The 18504-nt window shown below is 31.8% G+C and overlaps 1 protein-coding gene across 2 annotated transcripts in view; it reads right to left on the minus strand.

Moving 5' to 3' along the window:
* Positions 1 to 18504, minus strand: part of LOC130447065 (cytokine-like nuclear factor N-PAC) — a 114957-nt gene that overhangs the window by 11641 nt on the left and 84812 nt on the right. For both annotated transcript variants that reach the window (XM_056783690.1, XM_056783689.1), the window contains one exon: positions 12022 to 12159. In XM_056783690.1, the coding sequence (XP_056639668.1) occupies positions 12022 to 12159 (138 nt within the window). The remainder of the gene's footprint in view (positions 1 to 12021; positions 12160 to 18504) is intronic.

An 18504-nucleotide genomic window follows, 5' to 3' on the forward strand; every position in this document is an offset into this window, starting at 1 on the left:
AAGCCAATTTCTGTGTCAAAATTTCGATGCAGCTCATGACATGATTTTATCATACCGTCAAATTGAGCTAAAACGGATATCTGAAGTACTGAATATTTCATACGAACGCGTTCATCATATAGTTCACGTCAATTTGGACATGAGAAAAGGTGCAAGGGTAGAAGCATCGCGTTCGATCTGTGGTTGATTTGAAAACGATGTAGACATCTTAAACCGAATTGTTACTACGGATGAGACTGGTACATTTCTACGATCCAGAAACAAAGCCACAATCGATGGAATGGCGACACTCTGGTTCTCCAAGACGTAAGAAGTTTCGTGTCCAAAAATCTGCTGGAAAAGTTCTTTCTTCAGTTTGTTGGGATTGCCATGGAGTAATCATGATTGATTTTTTGGATAAGGGTAGAACAATAACTTGAGATTACTATTCAACATTACTGACCACTCTACGGGAAAAAAATTGAAAAGAAAAGACGCGGAAAGCTATCTAAAGGTGTTTGGTTTTTGCAGGACAACGCCCCTGCACACAAATATCATGTTGCCATGCAAAAAATTCGTGATTTAGGAGAAACATTACAATATTACATCAAATCTTCTTTTTATAGAAGAGTATCATTTTATTTCAAAATTCGTATTATAGATTTAAAACATTCTGTGACTAAATGTCTGTAGTTAAATAAACTTTACTGGCAAGAATGCAGTTTTCAAGAGCAGCATTTCACCGGTATTGAAGGGCAAATTGTTCATCCAGAGCGCTCACAGCCATTCCTTAATTTGACCATATTTCAGTAGGACATTCGTTACGGATAATGATATTTAATTTATAGAAAACGTCAAATTTTATATTTGGTTTGTTCCAATTTCAATGAGATTGAGAAATTGATTATGTGCCTTATGTGCCCTCATACCTTATAGATTTCAAATGTCTCTCCTCTCGTAAGTAATTTAATTTTACTCCAATTTTAACTCGTTCTTATTCTATATTTATACTGTTATATCAAGTTGTAAGTAATATTTATACAGTAAATTTTAATTTATATTCAAAGAAAAATTGATTGACTAAACAAGTAATCTTTACTGAAATGAGAATATATAATTCCTTGAAAATAGATATTCTGAATACCGTTACTTACACCCATAAAGGAGACAATAAAACAATAAAAGTATAACCGCCACGAAAAGGTCACATGAAACTTTGAAACAATTTTATAACAATTAGTTAAACAATGTTTTAGCCTTGATAATTACTACCAAAGGAAAAAGAGAAAAAGGTGCTTAAATTTACTTAGAATGTTGCGAAGATAAACCAATATAAGAATAGAATGGAAAAGAAAAATTATCAACAAATTGCTCGAAAAGAATCAACGTATGTTAGTGTTTTAGTGAAATAATCAATAAATATTTGTTTCATCAATGCAAATTTAAGAATGTTAGTCACGCTATCTTAAATGAAAACTAAAACTCTGGAACGAAAATAGCTGAGGTAAATTTGAAATGAAAAAAACTGTAACCCGCCCTTTAACAACTGAAAACATGAAAGTGTTTTGTAATGAACAAGAAAATGCTTGGACAACGGAGTTGAAGGGTAGTTTTTAGGAGAAGCAAGGTAGAAAAATGTATTAGTGTGATTTAGGGATGAAGTTTAATTAGAAAGTTTTTAACTTTTATAAAGGTATTTTTTTTACTTAACCTTAAAGTTTTCGTGAAAGATACAAACATTTTTTGTAAATTTTTTTTGTTTTTTCGCAAAAATTAATCAAATTTGAGTTACAAAAATTAATACACCATCGAAATCAACGGGAAAATGTTTATTTTCCAAACATTCAACTCACATACATTATCTTTTATTTTTCAGAATATACTGAATGACAAGTGAAAAATTGTTTTCTGTGAAATATTAGTACATTTTAATCAACAAATTATATTAAAGTTGCTATATTAATTTTATATCTCCCTAATTACTGTATAAAACGAGAAAACTTTGTAAATATAAAGTTAAATATTTGATTTTCCATTTATATCACAAGACTCTTCTTCGAATGGCATTTCTTTATAAAGCCTTTCGATAAATTTCATAACATTTCTCGGATAATTGATTCTATATATTCTTTGCTCCTCCGCTCCATTTGAACGGCATTTAGTAGATAAATCTGTTTATTTTCGCAGTTGCAAGAAACAGTTTTGATAGATCCTATATGCCGTATGACTCTTCAATCTTTAATTTTGTCATTAGGATTCAATAATTATTCAAAATAAATCATTTGAATGCCCAAGTTGTTGAAGGTCGTTACCTATTCACGTCTACAACTGACAATACGACTGACGGCACCACTGCAGGTACACTTAATATATATAATATTTGTTAGTATATGAGTAGCAGTTGCTACGAAACGCTGTGACCTCCAAGAATTTCAACGTTTATATTATTGACGGGTACATGGCCGCATTCCATCTAGAGCCGGTAATAATATATAAGAACTATTGTTTTAGATGTTTCTGGATGAGAAAATTAGCTGTAAATAAACACATAATGCTCTACAATGTACTGGAACATTACAAAATATTATACATATAAGGCAGGAGCTTACAGCGTAGGCGATAGAAAAAATTTTATAGAAATTGAAGTGATAGTAAATTGTTTCAAATGCTGAATTAGCTTGTACAATTTTATCCATGAACCTTTACCCGCGAAAACCCAAAATTTTTTTAATTTCTTATTTTTTAGACCTTTTATGCAAGTGTTTTTATTCTTCCAAATCTTCTTGATTTTAGGACTCTTTGGTTTTAAAATTAGTTTTTTTTTAATAATTTTTGAAAGGAAGATAAAAATTGTGATTTCTACTTATTTCAGCCTTTTTAAAAATATATTGACACTGACAATATGCGTATTTAAATTAATCAATTATTTAGATCTTTTTTATCATTTATAGCTTGTTGGTTCTTATGAATGTGAACCATTTCTAAAAGTTCTCTTTTTCTTGTATCAGATTCCGTTTCAAGAATTTTTGAATCTTTATAATTGAATTTGTTTTTTTAATATTTAATGTTTCGTTAAAGCGGTTTTATTTTTTTTATCGTATTGATGACCTTTCAATCTATTTTCTAAATACTCAGATGTCTGCCCTATGTAAAAAGAGTCACAATTAGTACAAGGCCCTTGATACATAATACTTTTTTTTGTTTTTTGTGTTTTAGATTTTAATTTAGTCAAATATTTAGATAATGTATTATGCCCTTCATGACTTTTTTCTGTGAAGTCCGTCTGTGAAGTGAAGAATGTGTTTTTGATATAGTATTTGTTCTAGTATAAAATTTCTTTCAAAATATTTTTCAAATAATTAGATAATGGGGTAAGAGGAGTTTGAATACTTGAAACAATCGGTGTAAGGGAAATGTCAGACTTGTGCAGCTTTGGTAAACCATATATGTTCAATTATAAACAGGTTTTCGTATTTTTGTCGAAAAGTTTGAAGTTAAAAAATTACCTACACAAAAGTTAATATTTTTTTATCTACAAATGAGTCTTTAGATATCAAATTTTCTTGGTTTTGCATCAAGAATGTACCTAACTAGTTTCGCGCAACAGTATTTGTCAAAAAGATTAAATCGAATGATCCTCCTCGTACGACACAGAATGATAAAGTGTAAAGCTTCACTTCTTCGAGGTCTCCACGTGGACTGCTAGAGCGCATCCTGACAAATGAAATGAAATGTTATTTTCAAAAGATTTATTCAGAAGAATCACGAACGTTATTTTAAGAAGGAACGACAATGTTTCTTTAATGATGAGCGATGCAGGTCATTTCCATTTGAACGGATCTATTGAACAAGCTTAAATGTCGCTTCTACTCATAAGAATTGCATTAAAAATCACTGCAAAGACGTTATGTGGAATTGCGCATTTATACAGCCACAACTTGAAGCTTTGGTGTCACATCCCGAAATTATTCCAAAAGGATAAAGCCACATATACACGAGTAATGCATCCATGAAAGTTACTTGTTCAAATGTTTTCACATTTAGTCGATTCTTATTAGCCAGTGCGGTTGCCAGAGCCATTGTTGTGTGACTTCGCAAAGTCTATCGTAAAATTCGAATAGTTGAGTTCTTTGGAAATTTTATGCTCAATTCTCAAATTGAGTTATTAGATAATTGTTTTCATACGATCAAAATCATCTTATCATTAATTTAACATTCTCATCTAACATATTAATATTTTTGATGTTTTAGATTATCAATTACTAAAAGATAGCAATAATGTATTCACTAATTATTACGATTTCATATTTACTAAAATAATTTAATAACTAGGTACTAAAAATGTCCTTGTGTATTGTAAATTTATATATTGAATCCAAATGATTGATATTATTCTGATATTCCTCGTTTTTATTTGTTTTTTATGTACATTTCAAATCGTAATTAGTAGGTATACGAGGTGTAGCAATAGTCATACCTCGGGAATTTGCAGAACTGCGTGATTTCGTCCTTATATGTCCAACAAAGTAACTCCCTCATTAAGATTTATTTCCAAAGTCGAAAGTTCGTGAAAATATATAACTCATATTAAAGCAACCTGACATTAAATTTTTAGTGAAATCTGGCAAAAATTCTTTGCAAATTGCAGTTGGTGTTTGAAGACAATTGTATGTAAAAAACACACTTGTTTGCATAGGCAAATCAGTTTAAGAGGGACGTGAATCGGTAGAAGATAATCAACCCGAAAAAACACTCCTACCACTCGTACTGACACCAATGTCAACCGTTTGCGGAATGTTACCCGATAATTTAAAGAAAAAAAATATAGTGGCACAAATTCTCAAAATATTCGTTGAACCGCACTCCATGAACCCGTAAACAAAGTTAGAAATACGTAGAAATTGATGAGAAGGTCCTAGAAAAGCGAAGGTTTCAAGTAACCACTGAAGACAATGTTATGTTAAAAGCACATCTCATCAATATGTAAGACGGAAATTCAATGACAATATAAACACGGATTTACCTAAGAGCAATTTATGGCAATGATGATTACTTGTTATTATGAAGGAATTGAAGTGCATATTTTTGAGCGTAATTACTTTTAGTGAAAAGTCAGATCGAAATAAAATATTCATACTCCATTCGTTTCGCGCAATGCAATTTCACCTAAGTAAATGCAAAACATAAAGTTAATCATCATAAACCATGAGTGCCCCTTAAGTATAATATTTATCTTGGTGGTCAAGCTTAAATACCATAGGTACATAGGGGAATACATTTATTTTAATCCATCAATGCCCAAAGGGTCATTAACGACCCAAGAAATAAAAAGAAATTTGATTATTACTACAATATCTAGATGGCGACACAATCTTTTTTTTTTGAGTTAGAAATACATGGGGATTATCATCACAACCACGCAACTCTTGCAGACACACACTTGTTTCTACATGCATTTGAATACGACCAAAAATAAAGATAAGGACAATGTCTTCAAATTAGTGTTGGTTAGTAGTTTTCCTTTTAATATTTTCTCAATATATTTATTATATTCAGATCTTTATTTTGGATTATTGTAAATATTTATCCTCATTTAATATGATTTTATAAAACTATATGGAAACAATATTTTTCTGTTTTTATTGTTTTTAGGAAAAAAACGCATACGGTTGCTGAACGGATAGAGGAAGCCGTAAATTTTGACATAAAGGGTGAACAAATATTGCCAATCATACAAAAACACAGTCTTAGACTCAGGATAGAAAAAAATAATGATCCAAATCATTTGAGTGGCCGGCAACTTAAAGCAAAAGGAGAGCTTATGTACAGTAGAGAGAATAAGCGTATTTTGTTAAATGTCGAGGACGATATAGAGAAATATCCAAAAGATAAGTTGCTCGAAATTTTGAGCGAAACAAAAGAAATTAGATTCGATAATAATCATTCAAGTAGTAAACGCGTTAGTAGTAAATGTTAGAAAAAAGGCTAAAACGTTTCAATGGGAAAAAGGTAAATTAAACATGTCGTTTCCAAAAACTTCTTGGAGTGGTACCATGATACCACCTTTAATGTTGTGCAAAGATAGCAGCTCTATCGAGTTTTTTTATTTGATTATGAGCCTGTCATTTATCGATGACATCGTTGATTATACTGTTACGTACCCAACTCAAAAAATATTTCCGGATCTGAACTCTCAAGCATAGAGATGTATGTGTTGTGTTTTTTAACCACGCAGGAGAATTTTTTGGGAAGCTGAGGATGTGCATAATACTTTGGTGTCGCAATCAATGAGGCGGTATCGATTTGAGGAAATATGCAGGATAACACCGCTTTAGATCAAGGGGATAAAATATATAAACTTCGATCAATTTTAAAAGATAAATTATTCCCCATTATGGAAAACATGGCAGCAAGCATATATTCATACGCGGTAAGCCCATACGATTTGGCTATAAAGCTCGACTTACCAGTACTAAGCCAGGTTATTGCTTGTAAGGTGAAATTTATCAGGGACAAAACCACCAATACAACTAGTCTAGGTCTTCGTGAATCAGTAGTGCTAAACTTTGCTGATGTTTAACAAAAAGTGTACCCTGGCTTGCGCTTTTCATTTTATTTTGATAATTTTTTCATTCCAGCAAAACTAATACAACAACTGACTGACATAAATATCGGAACAGAACTATGAAATATAAATTCAACGATTCCAAAATAATGAAAAAAAAAGGGGAACTATGGATAGTGCGATAGATAAGCCCATTGGTGTTATAGGCATAAGATGGAAGGAAAATAATGTCTGTCCAATTGTATTGTCCAATGAGTATGGTGCAAAAATGGCGAAGATTTTCAGTGAAAGACAAAATGAAAGTAGATGTGTAGCCTGGATTCACGAGAGCTTCTGTGTAGTATATCTCTTCAGAAGAATGACACCTAATAGTCTATCAACAAACAAGATAAAGATACTCTCTTTGTAATAATAAAATCACTAAAGCATTCAAGAGTTGTCTAGTTCCTCCACACGACAAGTGCTCTGAAGAATTTCATAACATGGAAAATTTTTAATAGTGCATTTCTTTTATTTTGTTGATAAAAAATATTTTAAAATTTTTTCTATTAATTTTCATAAGTGCCCAAGGGGTCACTAGCGACCCACGTTTAAAATCAAAAACTATAACTATATTTTTCTACGTCCGTTATAATATTCACGTTTTTTTTTTCATTCATTTACATTCATAAAGAATGTAATTTCTGAATCGGTCAAAAAGCGTGAAAAAGGTATCTCCGCAATGTGTCATTTTTCAACGTAATTATAAAATTGTTTTATCAAAATATTGAGCTGTAAACGCTTTATTTCTCATGTTAATTCGTTTCTCCGATAAACTGTCACACTTTTATTTCTTGATATTCTTTCAAGAAAATCCGTTTTTTGTTTAATTAAAAGGAATGTAGTATTATTAGTGGTGACAGAATGTAATAATGAAGAAAGTTTAAACTGCACACCAGAAGATGTTGTTGAATCGGCAACTGCAGCGACTATGAATCTTCTCTTTGAGAAAACCAGGGAACGGTATTTAAAGGAATATAATTCTTTTATGGTGTGGCTCATTAAAAAAGGCATAAACAGCTCCACAGAAAAAATGTTACTAGTTGTGGAAGTCTTCAACACTTGACTTATTCAAAACTGAAAGGCACCCTAATGGTAAATAACGACGTAGACATCAGTAAATACTCGAAGTTCATTGCATATGACAGCAAAAAAATTTAATGTAAGCTTAGATATTATTTGTAACACCTTTCAGCTTTAATATTCGGAATCTCAGAAGCTCTGCGGAGGTAGGAATTGTATAAAATGAAATTGATAATACCGGAAATGTTTAATTATCACAGTACCTGATACAACATCTCATTTTCAATGAAGATTCACTGTTATTGGTGAAATATCTGACAATAGATTATAAATAGATAGATAGATAAACATTTATAAAAAATATAAAAACCAACGACCCATAAATGTCAAAACAGATCACTTCTAATACAAAAAATTACACTGGGTATATATTTCGACGCTCTTCGGAGTCTCTATTAGTGGATTCCAGTGGTGATATAATTCAACTAAAGAAATCCAACACAGTTGAGGAGGGTTACGTAGATGACTCAATTAAAAACAAAATGGATTCCGCAGTGAAAATTTTAACGGGAACAACTAGTTCGACTTCAAGCAACACCGTAAATTTTTCCGATCCTACTAACAATCCAATAAGTACTAATACAACTATAGACGCGATGTTATTTCTCTGATCTAGTTACATATTGCCAATCCAAGTACCAATAGTTATGTAACTTCTTCTTCACTTTAAATTAATAATGCTCACAGTTGCACTTTCAATATTACTATTACAAAATAAAAATTGAAAGTTTTATCGAATTTTTTCAAGTCTACCCACGTAGAAAAAATTTTGTATGAAATCTTAATCTTTTCGGGAAGAGTTTATAGTTCTGGGCATTAATGGTTAAAGAGCCATCCTGGGGCGCATAAATGTTTTCAATTACATCATTACAAAATGAGGGTCCTTAGTTAATTAGACAAAATCGAAATTTGCTTTCTTCTTAAAGCGGATCGACAACAATAAAGATTTATGCTGCTGTTTTGATTTGACCCAATTTTCTTCGTGTGCGCTCTATATTATTTTATCGATGTTGGCTGTGCGCCGCATGCAAACGCGAATAAATAATTTCGTACTGAATAACATACCCTATCCGATGAGTTGTCGATTTTCTAGTCAACAAAAGAATATTGCGTCACACAGTACTTGATTCGCATCAAACATTTGGTTATATTTCATTACTCAAAAATTTATTTTCATGTATGCTTTTCTAAAAAAATGTGAATTATTGTTAATTATATCAGATTAACTACATACAGATAAGATATAAAAAACGAAGAGTACGTAAAATCCAAAAAGTAGAGTAAGGGATGGAAACATTGATCTGCACCATCGAAAAAATTCAAGATGCAACCTCCAGCAGAATAAGTCATGCTAACCGTATTTTAGAATGCTGCATTTTATTAGATACCTGCAAAAGGGAGTTACTTTTGCTGGCGCTTTTTATGCAAATTTAATTCCAAAATTATGTTTGGCGATAAAAAAACGATTCTGGAAAAATATGCAAAGGTGTTCTCTTACATAGGGATAACGCAATCATTCACAGGGCCACCATTACTACAGCTGCAATAGCATTATTTAAGCATTCGCCAGCCCAGCGATTACAGATTGTTTTGCAACCTTGAAAAATATTTGTGTGATAAATTATTTTCTTCGGATAATGTAACAAAACTTTAACAATCTTTGTTTTGAGACGCAAGGCTAGAAGAAAATTCATAGGAACATGCTATTTCCGCCAATTTTTTATTGTGAGTCAGAGTCGTAATTGCAATAATATGAGAATAAGAGTCATGAATGCTCTAAATTAGATGTTGCTGGAAAATTATATGATAAGAAGTGTGAAAGGGAAGTGTATTGTGCATATATCATTAATAAATCTCCAAATTGTTGAATAAACTAAAATACCTTATCTAGGTAGTTATTTAGAGTTTCCCAGGTCGTAGTTTTTACAAAATCTAAGAGAATACTGTTTTGCTGTGGACGGAGATCCGTGGGGGACTAGTGTATTCTTTTAATGTGTTTGTGATATTTGGGTAATTCTTATGAAAATCGGTTGACAACGTTATAGTAGAAGAAACCGTCGAAGATCGACCTTCACCGATCTGATAACCAGATGAGATGTTTTTAGTTTTTAACACACAGGATATGCCTAGATAGACTTGCCTTCTACACTTCTGTGTAGAAGTAGATGTAGAGCAGATGTGAAGTCAATATAGGTAACTACACCGATCTGCTAGCCAATCAAATGTGATATAAAAGGGTAGATATTTGAATTAAAAAATTCAAATATATAGACTTGCCTGCAAAAGATCGCACTTAAAATATTATTGCCAAGCTAAAAACTTCTGAAGTTTTAGTTTTATTTTATAGGTGCGAGAGAAAAAGTAGAGAATTCCTCTCCACGCCATACAAAAGGATTGGCAAAATATAACATTTTATCACCCTCAATCTAGGAATTAGGGGGGGACAAACATCCTAGATATTTAAATTTATTGACTCTCTCTATGTTATTTCCATTGACAAGTAATTGAGCTTCGCCGTGTTGTTGTCTGCTTATGACCATTAGTTTGGTTTCATGCGCGTTTATTGTGAGTCCGTATTTGGTTCCAACAATCCAAAATAAACACCAATATAATAAAAATTTCTAAAATAGTTGATTTCGTCGACCCTTGTTCTTCTGCCCCTTTAACCACAATCTCCCAGTAAAAAAATAACACTCTATTCTAAATCATCAAAGCATTTCATTATAGGTCGCATCCTACCCGTCAGTCAGAACTATTATTCTCCGCCGTTTACCCAAACACGTGATTTTCTACTTCCCATTATGAGACCTCGAGAATAGAGCAACACTGCTTGGTAAGTACAGACTACTTCTATTCAATGTCAAAACATTACAACACGGCGCGACAGAACCGTTTTCTTTTCATCTCGAAACTCTTTGCAAACATTAATGTAATAGTGGTAGAAAAGGGAATCAAGTGGGTATACAGTATAATGTTACTTGAAGCAAGTCTCATTTTAAAACTTTTTTTTATTTTTATGTGATATTGTAACTCTTATTTTACAGCCACATCAGATAACGTATACATTAATAAGATTAATAGTCAACAAAGATGACAAATATATTATTATCAGTAACTAAGGTAAATAGTTTACCTTTAGTCTCTGAAGACGATAACTTGTTTATAGAAACGCAAGTAAGACAGTATAATTATGAGTTTTAGTGTAGTGGTGGTAGTGAATAGTGTGCTCATTATCATAATATGTAGTTATACAAATTCAGGCCACTAAAAGCATTAGCGTAGCAGAAGGCTTATTGGGATATTGGGAAAAATTTCTGTTTTTCACAAAGTAGATGCATTGAAAATAATCTTATAAATATTTCACATAACCAAAATATTGAAAATTTATTTGAATAAATGTCTAAATTTAGATTATCTATAATAGAACTTTCTCCCATTCAAAAATCTAGCTATTGATCATTTGAAAAATGGGACAAGAGTTTATAATATCGCAAGGTTATCAAATAAAAGTTTGTTACTGTCAATTTTTTGAAAAATAAGCATTAACATTTTTGTCTAAATATATGCAATTTATTTTAAAAGTATTTGCTGAAATTCTAGATGTTTCTATTTGATATGTGAATACTCGAAAGATATTATGTATTTTATTGATGGCGATCTGATTTTAATGAGGCACTGGATGCCGAGAAATCAATGTTACCAAATCGTCCACAACAGGAACTGTGAAACTGGTCCTCTTTGATTATTTCAATAGAATGGAAAATTCGGTAGACACACCACACCGATTACAAACTTCGTGGAAATGATTATTGTTATTTGTTTGTTTTGTTTTTATTTATTTCTAAGAAGGCCTTTCTATTGATCTGTTTGGTTTCTAGAATCGAATTATCCAGAAATTTTTTGTATAAACAGTCGCTTGTTTAACATCGAGGAAGTCAGTAAATAAATGAATGTCATAGTTGACAGGCTGAAGTAACCAGTGAATTTAAATAAATTATATAAGTGAGTGGATAATTATTATAAATAGCGAGTAGTGTAGTGTTCAGTGCATAGTTATTTGTTTCTAGTGTAAGAGTTGTTGAACATTGTGTATAAATTCACCCCACCGTCGAAAAACAATTCAAATAAATTAGAAATTTTTCAAGAATTGATGGATGTTAGCGCCAACAATGGCTAGTCACTGCATATTGATATAATAATAGCGGATTCTATCACATATAACAAGATCGTTGTAGAAATACTCCAAACAAAGAGTGAATATTCTAAACGATCGCAAATTAGATTATCTACCATTCATCATAAGGAACTAAAAATTTATTTTTAAATAATATATGTCTGAATTTTTAATTACTTACCTCTTTGGCATTGTACGGATCACTAACGCAATTGAAAACTATGTCTGAATTTTGCATGACATCACATGGAGTAATATATGTATTGACAAGGCCTACTTTATTAGTGTCACTATCTGCTTGTGTTTTAAAATCTTCACACTGAAAATAAAAAACAAAATTTATGTACCATGACGGTCGCTATATTGTAATGAACTAAACCTAAAAAATGTATAGTCAATGAATATTATGAAAAATTTAGTTCAGAAAGAAGCAAATGTTATTATATTTTTGGGCGAAATATACATAAAAGTTTTTATAAAACGTAATGAGACTACGAACTTGTGTGATAGCAATCAGTGGGTTTTAATATGCCTGGAATGAGCTAAATACAAGCCCCGTCCCGTTTCATTTTGGACACATCTGAAGAGAAACATTGTAGAAGTAGAAGAAATCTTTATTTTTATTTTTCATCAAAATCTGTGATTAATTATAAATACATAGACAACTAAAATTAATTTTAAAAGCGGTCATGACAATATTGTACCATATTTCTCGAAACCAGATTTCCAATTTTCCTAATGATTTTTTATTTTGTCATAAGAGTCTCTGTGGGTAATATTAATATCCATTTTACTGCTTTTTTGACGTATGACACGCGAACTCATCATATAAAATCCTCCCTCGAGGACAAAGTTTCTTTCATTGATAGTAACAAACCTTCGTTAACAATGATTGAATAATTATCGGTATTAAGAATTCCATCCATAAACTATAACGGCTCAACACCTTTGGCCTAAGCCCAACAGCATAACTAATGCCAGAAATTCAATTTTTCCTTTCAGACAATTTGAATTAAATGTGTCTCATTTCAAAATCACCTATACCGTGACAAAAAAATGGTATTTGAAATATGTCACCTTGTACATTTAAATTTCTTAATTTCTTTGTAGTAGATAATCTTGGAACACGTCTTCTTACAGCATCACTCCTTAGTACAATCAACTGGGCATAATTAGCAAGTCTATTTTATTATTCGCTTTAAAGCATTATGGACTTAAATGCTTTTTTTAATACATTTTCAACACTGTACTTTGAGACTTTTCCACTATTAGAATATAAATTCTCTTTAATTTATAGTTTTCTAATGATTCACCTAATTTTTTCATCAATTATTTTACCTCTTGCCATTTTTTTCATTTAATTACAATAACTACAACAAATAATAATATTAATTGCCTTATCAAGTTACCTCGATTAAGAACGTATGAACAAATAAGATAGGAACGGTTGGTTGGAAAATGTTGAAATGTTGTTTTTATCGAATATATATATATATATATATATATATATATATATATATTCATTCTCGCATCAACAGCAAAGGTTATAAAGGCCGCTTGACATAATTCAATACAACGTGCCAGAAATTGCATGCAAGTCTGTAAACAGTAAGAGTAAACAAATTTTTACTGATATTTTGTACATAGTTTAACAATGAAAATAACGAAGCTAAGTTTAACGAAAGTAAGCTAATCTGTTATGCCAAAAGTAACTAGATTGCTATTTGCACGCAATAAAAACGGCACAAAACCGATAATGTCAAGATCTTGCATGTAACAATCAGATGAACTTCATCTGCGCATGCTTTTGATCAAGAAATATTCGTCTTGCATTGTATTGCATCATGTCAAGCGGCGGTTTACAGTTTGTGATACAATTAAGACTCTTTTAGATACTTAATATTTGCAATATCACCATTTTCGTTTGGTAGGGAGACTATTTTGTTTGGAAAGTTGTTGAGTAACAGTCTTTCGTTTTTATACTTTTGAGTGTTGGATAATAAATGTTTAACGTTTCTCATTACAAGTTTCAAATGGATTTTCTGGATTAAATATATATATATATATATATATATATATATATATATATATATATATATATATATATATATATAAAGTGTCCCATTTTGGTGTGCCCTAGCTTCAAGCGATCGATTTTTATTTGATCTGAACGACTTTGAAAACTGCTTCCTAGAATGCTGGTGTGTGATAAGACTCAACTAATTGATTCGTCTGCCTTAGATTGGTGGATAAGGTGTAATTGAGTTTTAATTAGAAGACCTAGTGGATATTTGGGAAGAAGTTGTTGAATGGTGTAGATGGAGCTCATAGAGTCCGTAATTATTGCTATTTTATTATATTTCTGTTTTTTTTAAAGAGCTCATGTTTACGTTAATGGTAGGAATAGGGTTTGTCCAAGGGGGGGTGGTTTTATTAATTGGAGAGAAATCTGGTTATTCAAGTGCTAGATTGTTTGCAGGATCTCTTTAATCCGAACTCCGAAAATTTACCCCCGATCGGATTCGTGGAGTGTTTTGATTATAGCACAGAGAATCTATAAGGTATATTTTATAAAACAGAAACAGTATAGTGAAATTTTGAATGTATATATTCATAAAACTTTTTTAAAGAAATTCAATATTTTAGTTTTGTCTGGAGGTATTTAGTGACAGATAAAAAAACTTCGTCTCGTAATTTACGTCAAAAAATTTTTCTGACGAAGATATATCCACTTGGTCAGCCCATGCAAGACATGTATTTAAGGCAGGCATCGCGCTTGAATTGGAAATGCTTGCTAATGGTTCAACGGGAGGACTCTTCACTTTCCCACTTCACAGTCTTGTGTTACTTGTCTTATTATTTCACCATCGGTAAGAGGTTCAATTTCATTTAGGTCCTCATTTTTAAGTGAGAAGCCATTAATTTCAGCCTCAGACAAGCCTTTATAAAAAAAATCATCGTCTTTATATTCTTCGGTGTTCATTGGCCACAGATTTTTTTATAATGTTCGGTTTCAACTGTGGCCAACTTTCATCCAATGAAAAAACAGCTTCTTTCATAGTAGTCTTCTTTAAGATTACAATTCGGGTTTTGCAAAAGTTTTTTCTTGTGTTTTGAATAACGTTTTGGTCCAATGGCTGGATGAGTGTTTTGCAGTTAGAAGGCATGTATAAAACATTTTCATCAAATGATTGCATGGCTTAATCCGGCACATTATCCAGAAGCAAGAGCGCTTTCAGCGGTAGGTTCTTCTTAGATAAGATTTTTTTTTACTTCAGTAATAAAATATCCTTTAAGCCACTCTAGAAATATAGGTCTCTATACAAAGGCACATAGCTTCTGTGCTTCGCCAATGACCAAAGCCAGTTTGTGCGTCCCAGCGGCATTCGCACAAAGCATGAAAGATATTCTTTTTTTTGGAAATTTTAGAACCTGGGGCTATAACTTTCAAGTCAGATGACAGCGTTTTGTCTGGTATAATTTGCTCGGCGGATAAATCTTTCTCCTTGATAATATCCATCCAATTTGTCCTACAATGGTTTTACGACGACTACGTTGTTTGACAAGTTCTTGCTCGTGGTCTTTTTAAATTTTCCAACCAACTTTTACTGGCAGAAAATTTTCTACGCTCAAGCCATTCATGAAAGTATTTCGCCTTCTCCATCCAAATATCGCCTGATAAAATAGCGTTTTTTCATCGCTGTTTTATAAACCATGCAAACAATGCATCTTCGGGTTTTTTTATGTCTTTCGAGCACCTGAACTCTTTTTAGTTCTCACAACATAAGATGGTATTTGTTTTTCCTTCTTAATATCAAAAATGGTAAATTTTTGCATTTCTCAAAAAAAAGTCGGGGTAACGTGTTTCCTTTTCTTTGAAGCTTTGATGTAAAAACACAAATGAAAAATGCATATGATACCTACTCGGCATTCGGTAAGTAACTGGCGTGACAATGAAAAGGCGAGCGGTGGGGTCTTCGTATTACAGAAGTGTTCAAATTAGAAGGGGTTCGGTTTAAAAAGGTCTTGCTGTTTTGGCGAATTCTTCAATAGAATGGAATAGTTGTTTCTGTTTTAAATCAGTATTTAAAGCGAATTGTATTAATATTAAAAACTGATGTTTATAGTTTATACTCAGTTAAAGTCTTAGTGAAGTATTTAAGTTAGAGTTTTAAGAATTTAAAAAAGAAATAGAAAGTTCGATAATAAAAAGGCAATGGTGCAATGGCATAATCAGTTCACCATAATATATTAATTTAGTAAACTTCACTTTCGTCATTGAATAAAAATGAAGAAGAAAATATGAAATGGATAATCTAATTCCTATTTTCATCACCTCTAATGTTATTTTATCAATTGATCAAATGGATTATTGTTGAAATTACAAAATATACGAGGATGTATAAAAAAAATTACCATAGGAACGAACAATAACTTATTAGAAGTGTAAGTGTAAAGTTTGACGTCAAAAAAGTGAACCAGAGTTACGCAATAAATTAAAAGAAAACAGATGTCCACCGAAATTGTGAAAATCGAAAAATTGGAGTATCGAGCCTTCAAATAGTACATGTATTTAAAAGGGTTAAGGGGTAAGCAGATTTAAGAAGATATGCTTAATACCCTTGGTGATCAATGTCCTTCGTATGCGACCGTGAAAAATTGGACTGCAACCTTAAAAAGAGGTAAATTTTCCATTGAAGATGATGGCCGATCGGGAAGGCCAGTTTCTATGTCAGTCCCCGAAAACATCGATGCAGTTCATGACATGATTTTATCAGACCGAATTGTTACTTGGATACATTTCTACGATCCAGCAAAGCAACAATTGATGGAATGGCGACACTCTGGTTCTTCAAGACCTAAGAAGTTTCGTGTCCAAAAATCTGCTGGAAAAGTTTTTGCTACAGTTTTTTGGAATTGCCATGGAGTAATAATTATTGATTTTTTGGATAAGCGTAGAACAATAACTGGAGATTACTATTCAACATTACTGACCACTCTACGGGAAAAAATTGAAGAGAAAAGACGCGGAAAGCTATCCAAAGGTGTTTGGTTTTTGCAGGACAACGTCCCTGCACACAAATCTCATGTTGCCAAAAATTCGTAATTTATGGTTTGAATTACTAGAACAACCCCCTTATTCAACAGATTTGGCTCCGTCCGACTATCATCTCTTTCCTCAACTGAAAAAAAGTTTGAAAGGTGGTAAATTTTCTTCCAACGAGGAGGTAATAAAAGCTGTGGAGGTCTGGTTTGCAGTGCAAGAAGAAACAATTTTTTAAAGGTCTAGAGACGTTGCAGGTTCGTTGTAATAAATGTATCTAATTAAGAGGAGAATATGTTGAGTAATAAAATATTTTGACCTTGAAATTTTGTTTGGTTCTATAGTAGGCTAAGAATTTTTCAATATATCCTCGTATATGCCAGTAATGATCTAGAAAATGATTTCAGATTTTAGTTTCGGGTCGAATTTCATTATATTAACAGTTGGGTTCTCATTATTTTAACTTTTCTGGTAACGACTTTGATTTAAAAATTCAAACAGGTACAAAAGACCACCCAGTAGAAGACTAAACCGTTAATTCTTATGTCAATACCCAGTCCTCAGAATATTGTTCAATACCCAAATTTTTTTATTCAATAAAGTATACCTGAAGACTGTACATTATAACACACCCATTGGAGTTTGCCCGAAGGGTAGTTGATTGCCTAAATACACTTGTTTCTGTAGATAGGTAACCTTGGAAAAAAGTGAGGGTTTAAGAATAAAAATTTGGTTACAGATGCTCAGTATGCGTCAATTATAATAGTCAGCCTTAAACGAGACTTACAAAATGAACGTCTGCTCTTTGTATCTGGAATTCGCTTTTTTATCAGTCTACGTCTAAGTTTTATAAGATAAGTTGAAGTTTGTATATAAATGCTAGCAGTTAAATATATGTACTAGATTTACTTTATACTTTTATAAACGCGTATGTTACAGGTGTCTCTTAAGTAATGTTAGTTTTGACATGTGACAATTCCTACGCCCATTTTTTTATCATTCTCTCTATGTTTATTAACGACGCATAGATTTTCAAAATAAATAGTATGAAAAGCGATTAATATGAAATTTGTGTATTTTTGAGACATTATAAGAAACAAAAGTTTGAATAAAAATAAATAAAGTGGTTTCAATAATCTGACTAATGTAGTCGTTGGATGTCAGGACTATTACGAACACACTATTCGTGTATATGCTCTTTTAAATACTAATTCTACTGTATACAAAAGCTATGGTCGTTAGAGTCACATCAATACAAAAATAAAGGTGACTAATTTGGTAAGTTAATGGAACTTCAAGTTTCTACGGGACATATGGATTCGCTTAAGTAAGACGTTGATTCCCATCAAGGGACGGTGAGCTTACAATAAATCTTGACGAATATAATAGTAACTAACAATTCTTCAACAGTCATAAGACAAAAATTAAGTAATCCGAGACGATACGTTAATGGAGCATAAAATAAGGGACATATTGTATAACTTAATATATGGTTAACAAATCCACCTGAGTGGAATATCGATGTTACAAGGGAAGTAGTAGAAAACTAAACTAGTACCAGCACTCACCGATTACCGGATTCCCTTACACCTTCTTATACACCTTATACCATACATCGTC

This window comes from Diorhabda sublineata, chromosome 7, assembly GCF_026230105.1.
Source record: "Diorhabda sublineata isolate icDioSubl1.1 chromosome 7, icDioSubl1.1, whole genome shotgun sequence".
Taxonomy (NCBI): Eukaryota; Metazoa; Arthropoda; class Insecta; order Coleoptera; family Chrysomelidae; genus Diorhabda; species Diorhabda sublineata.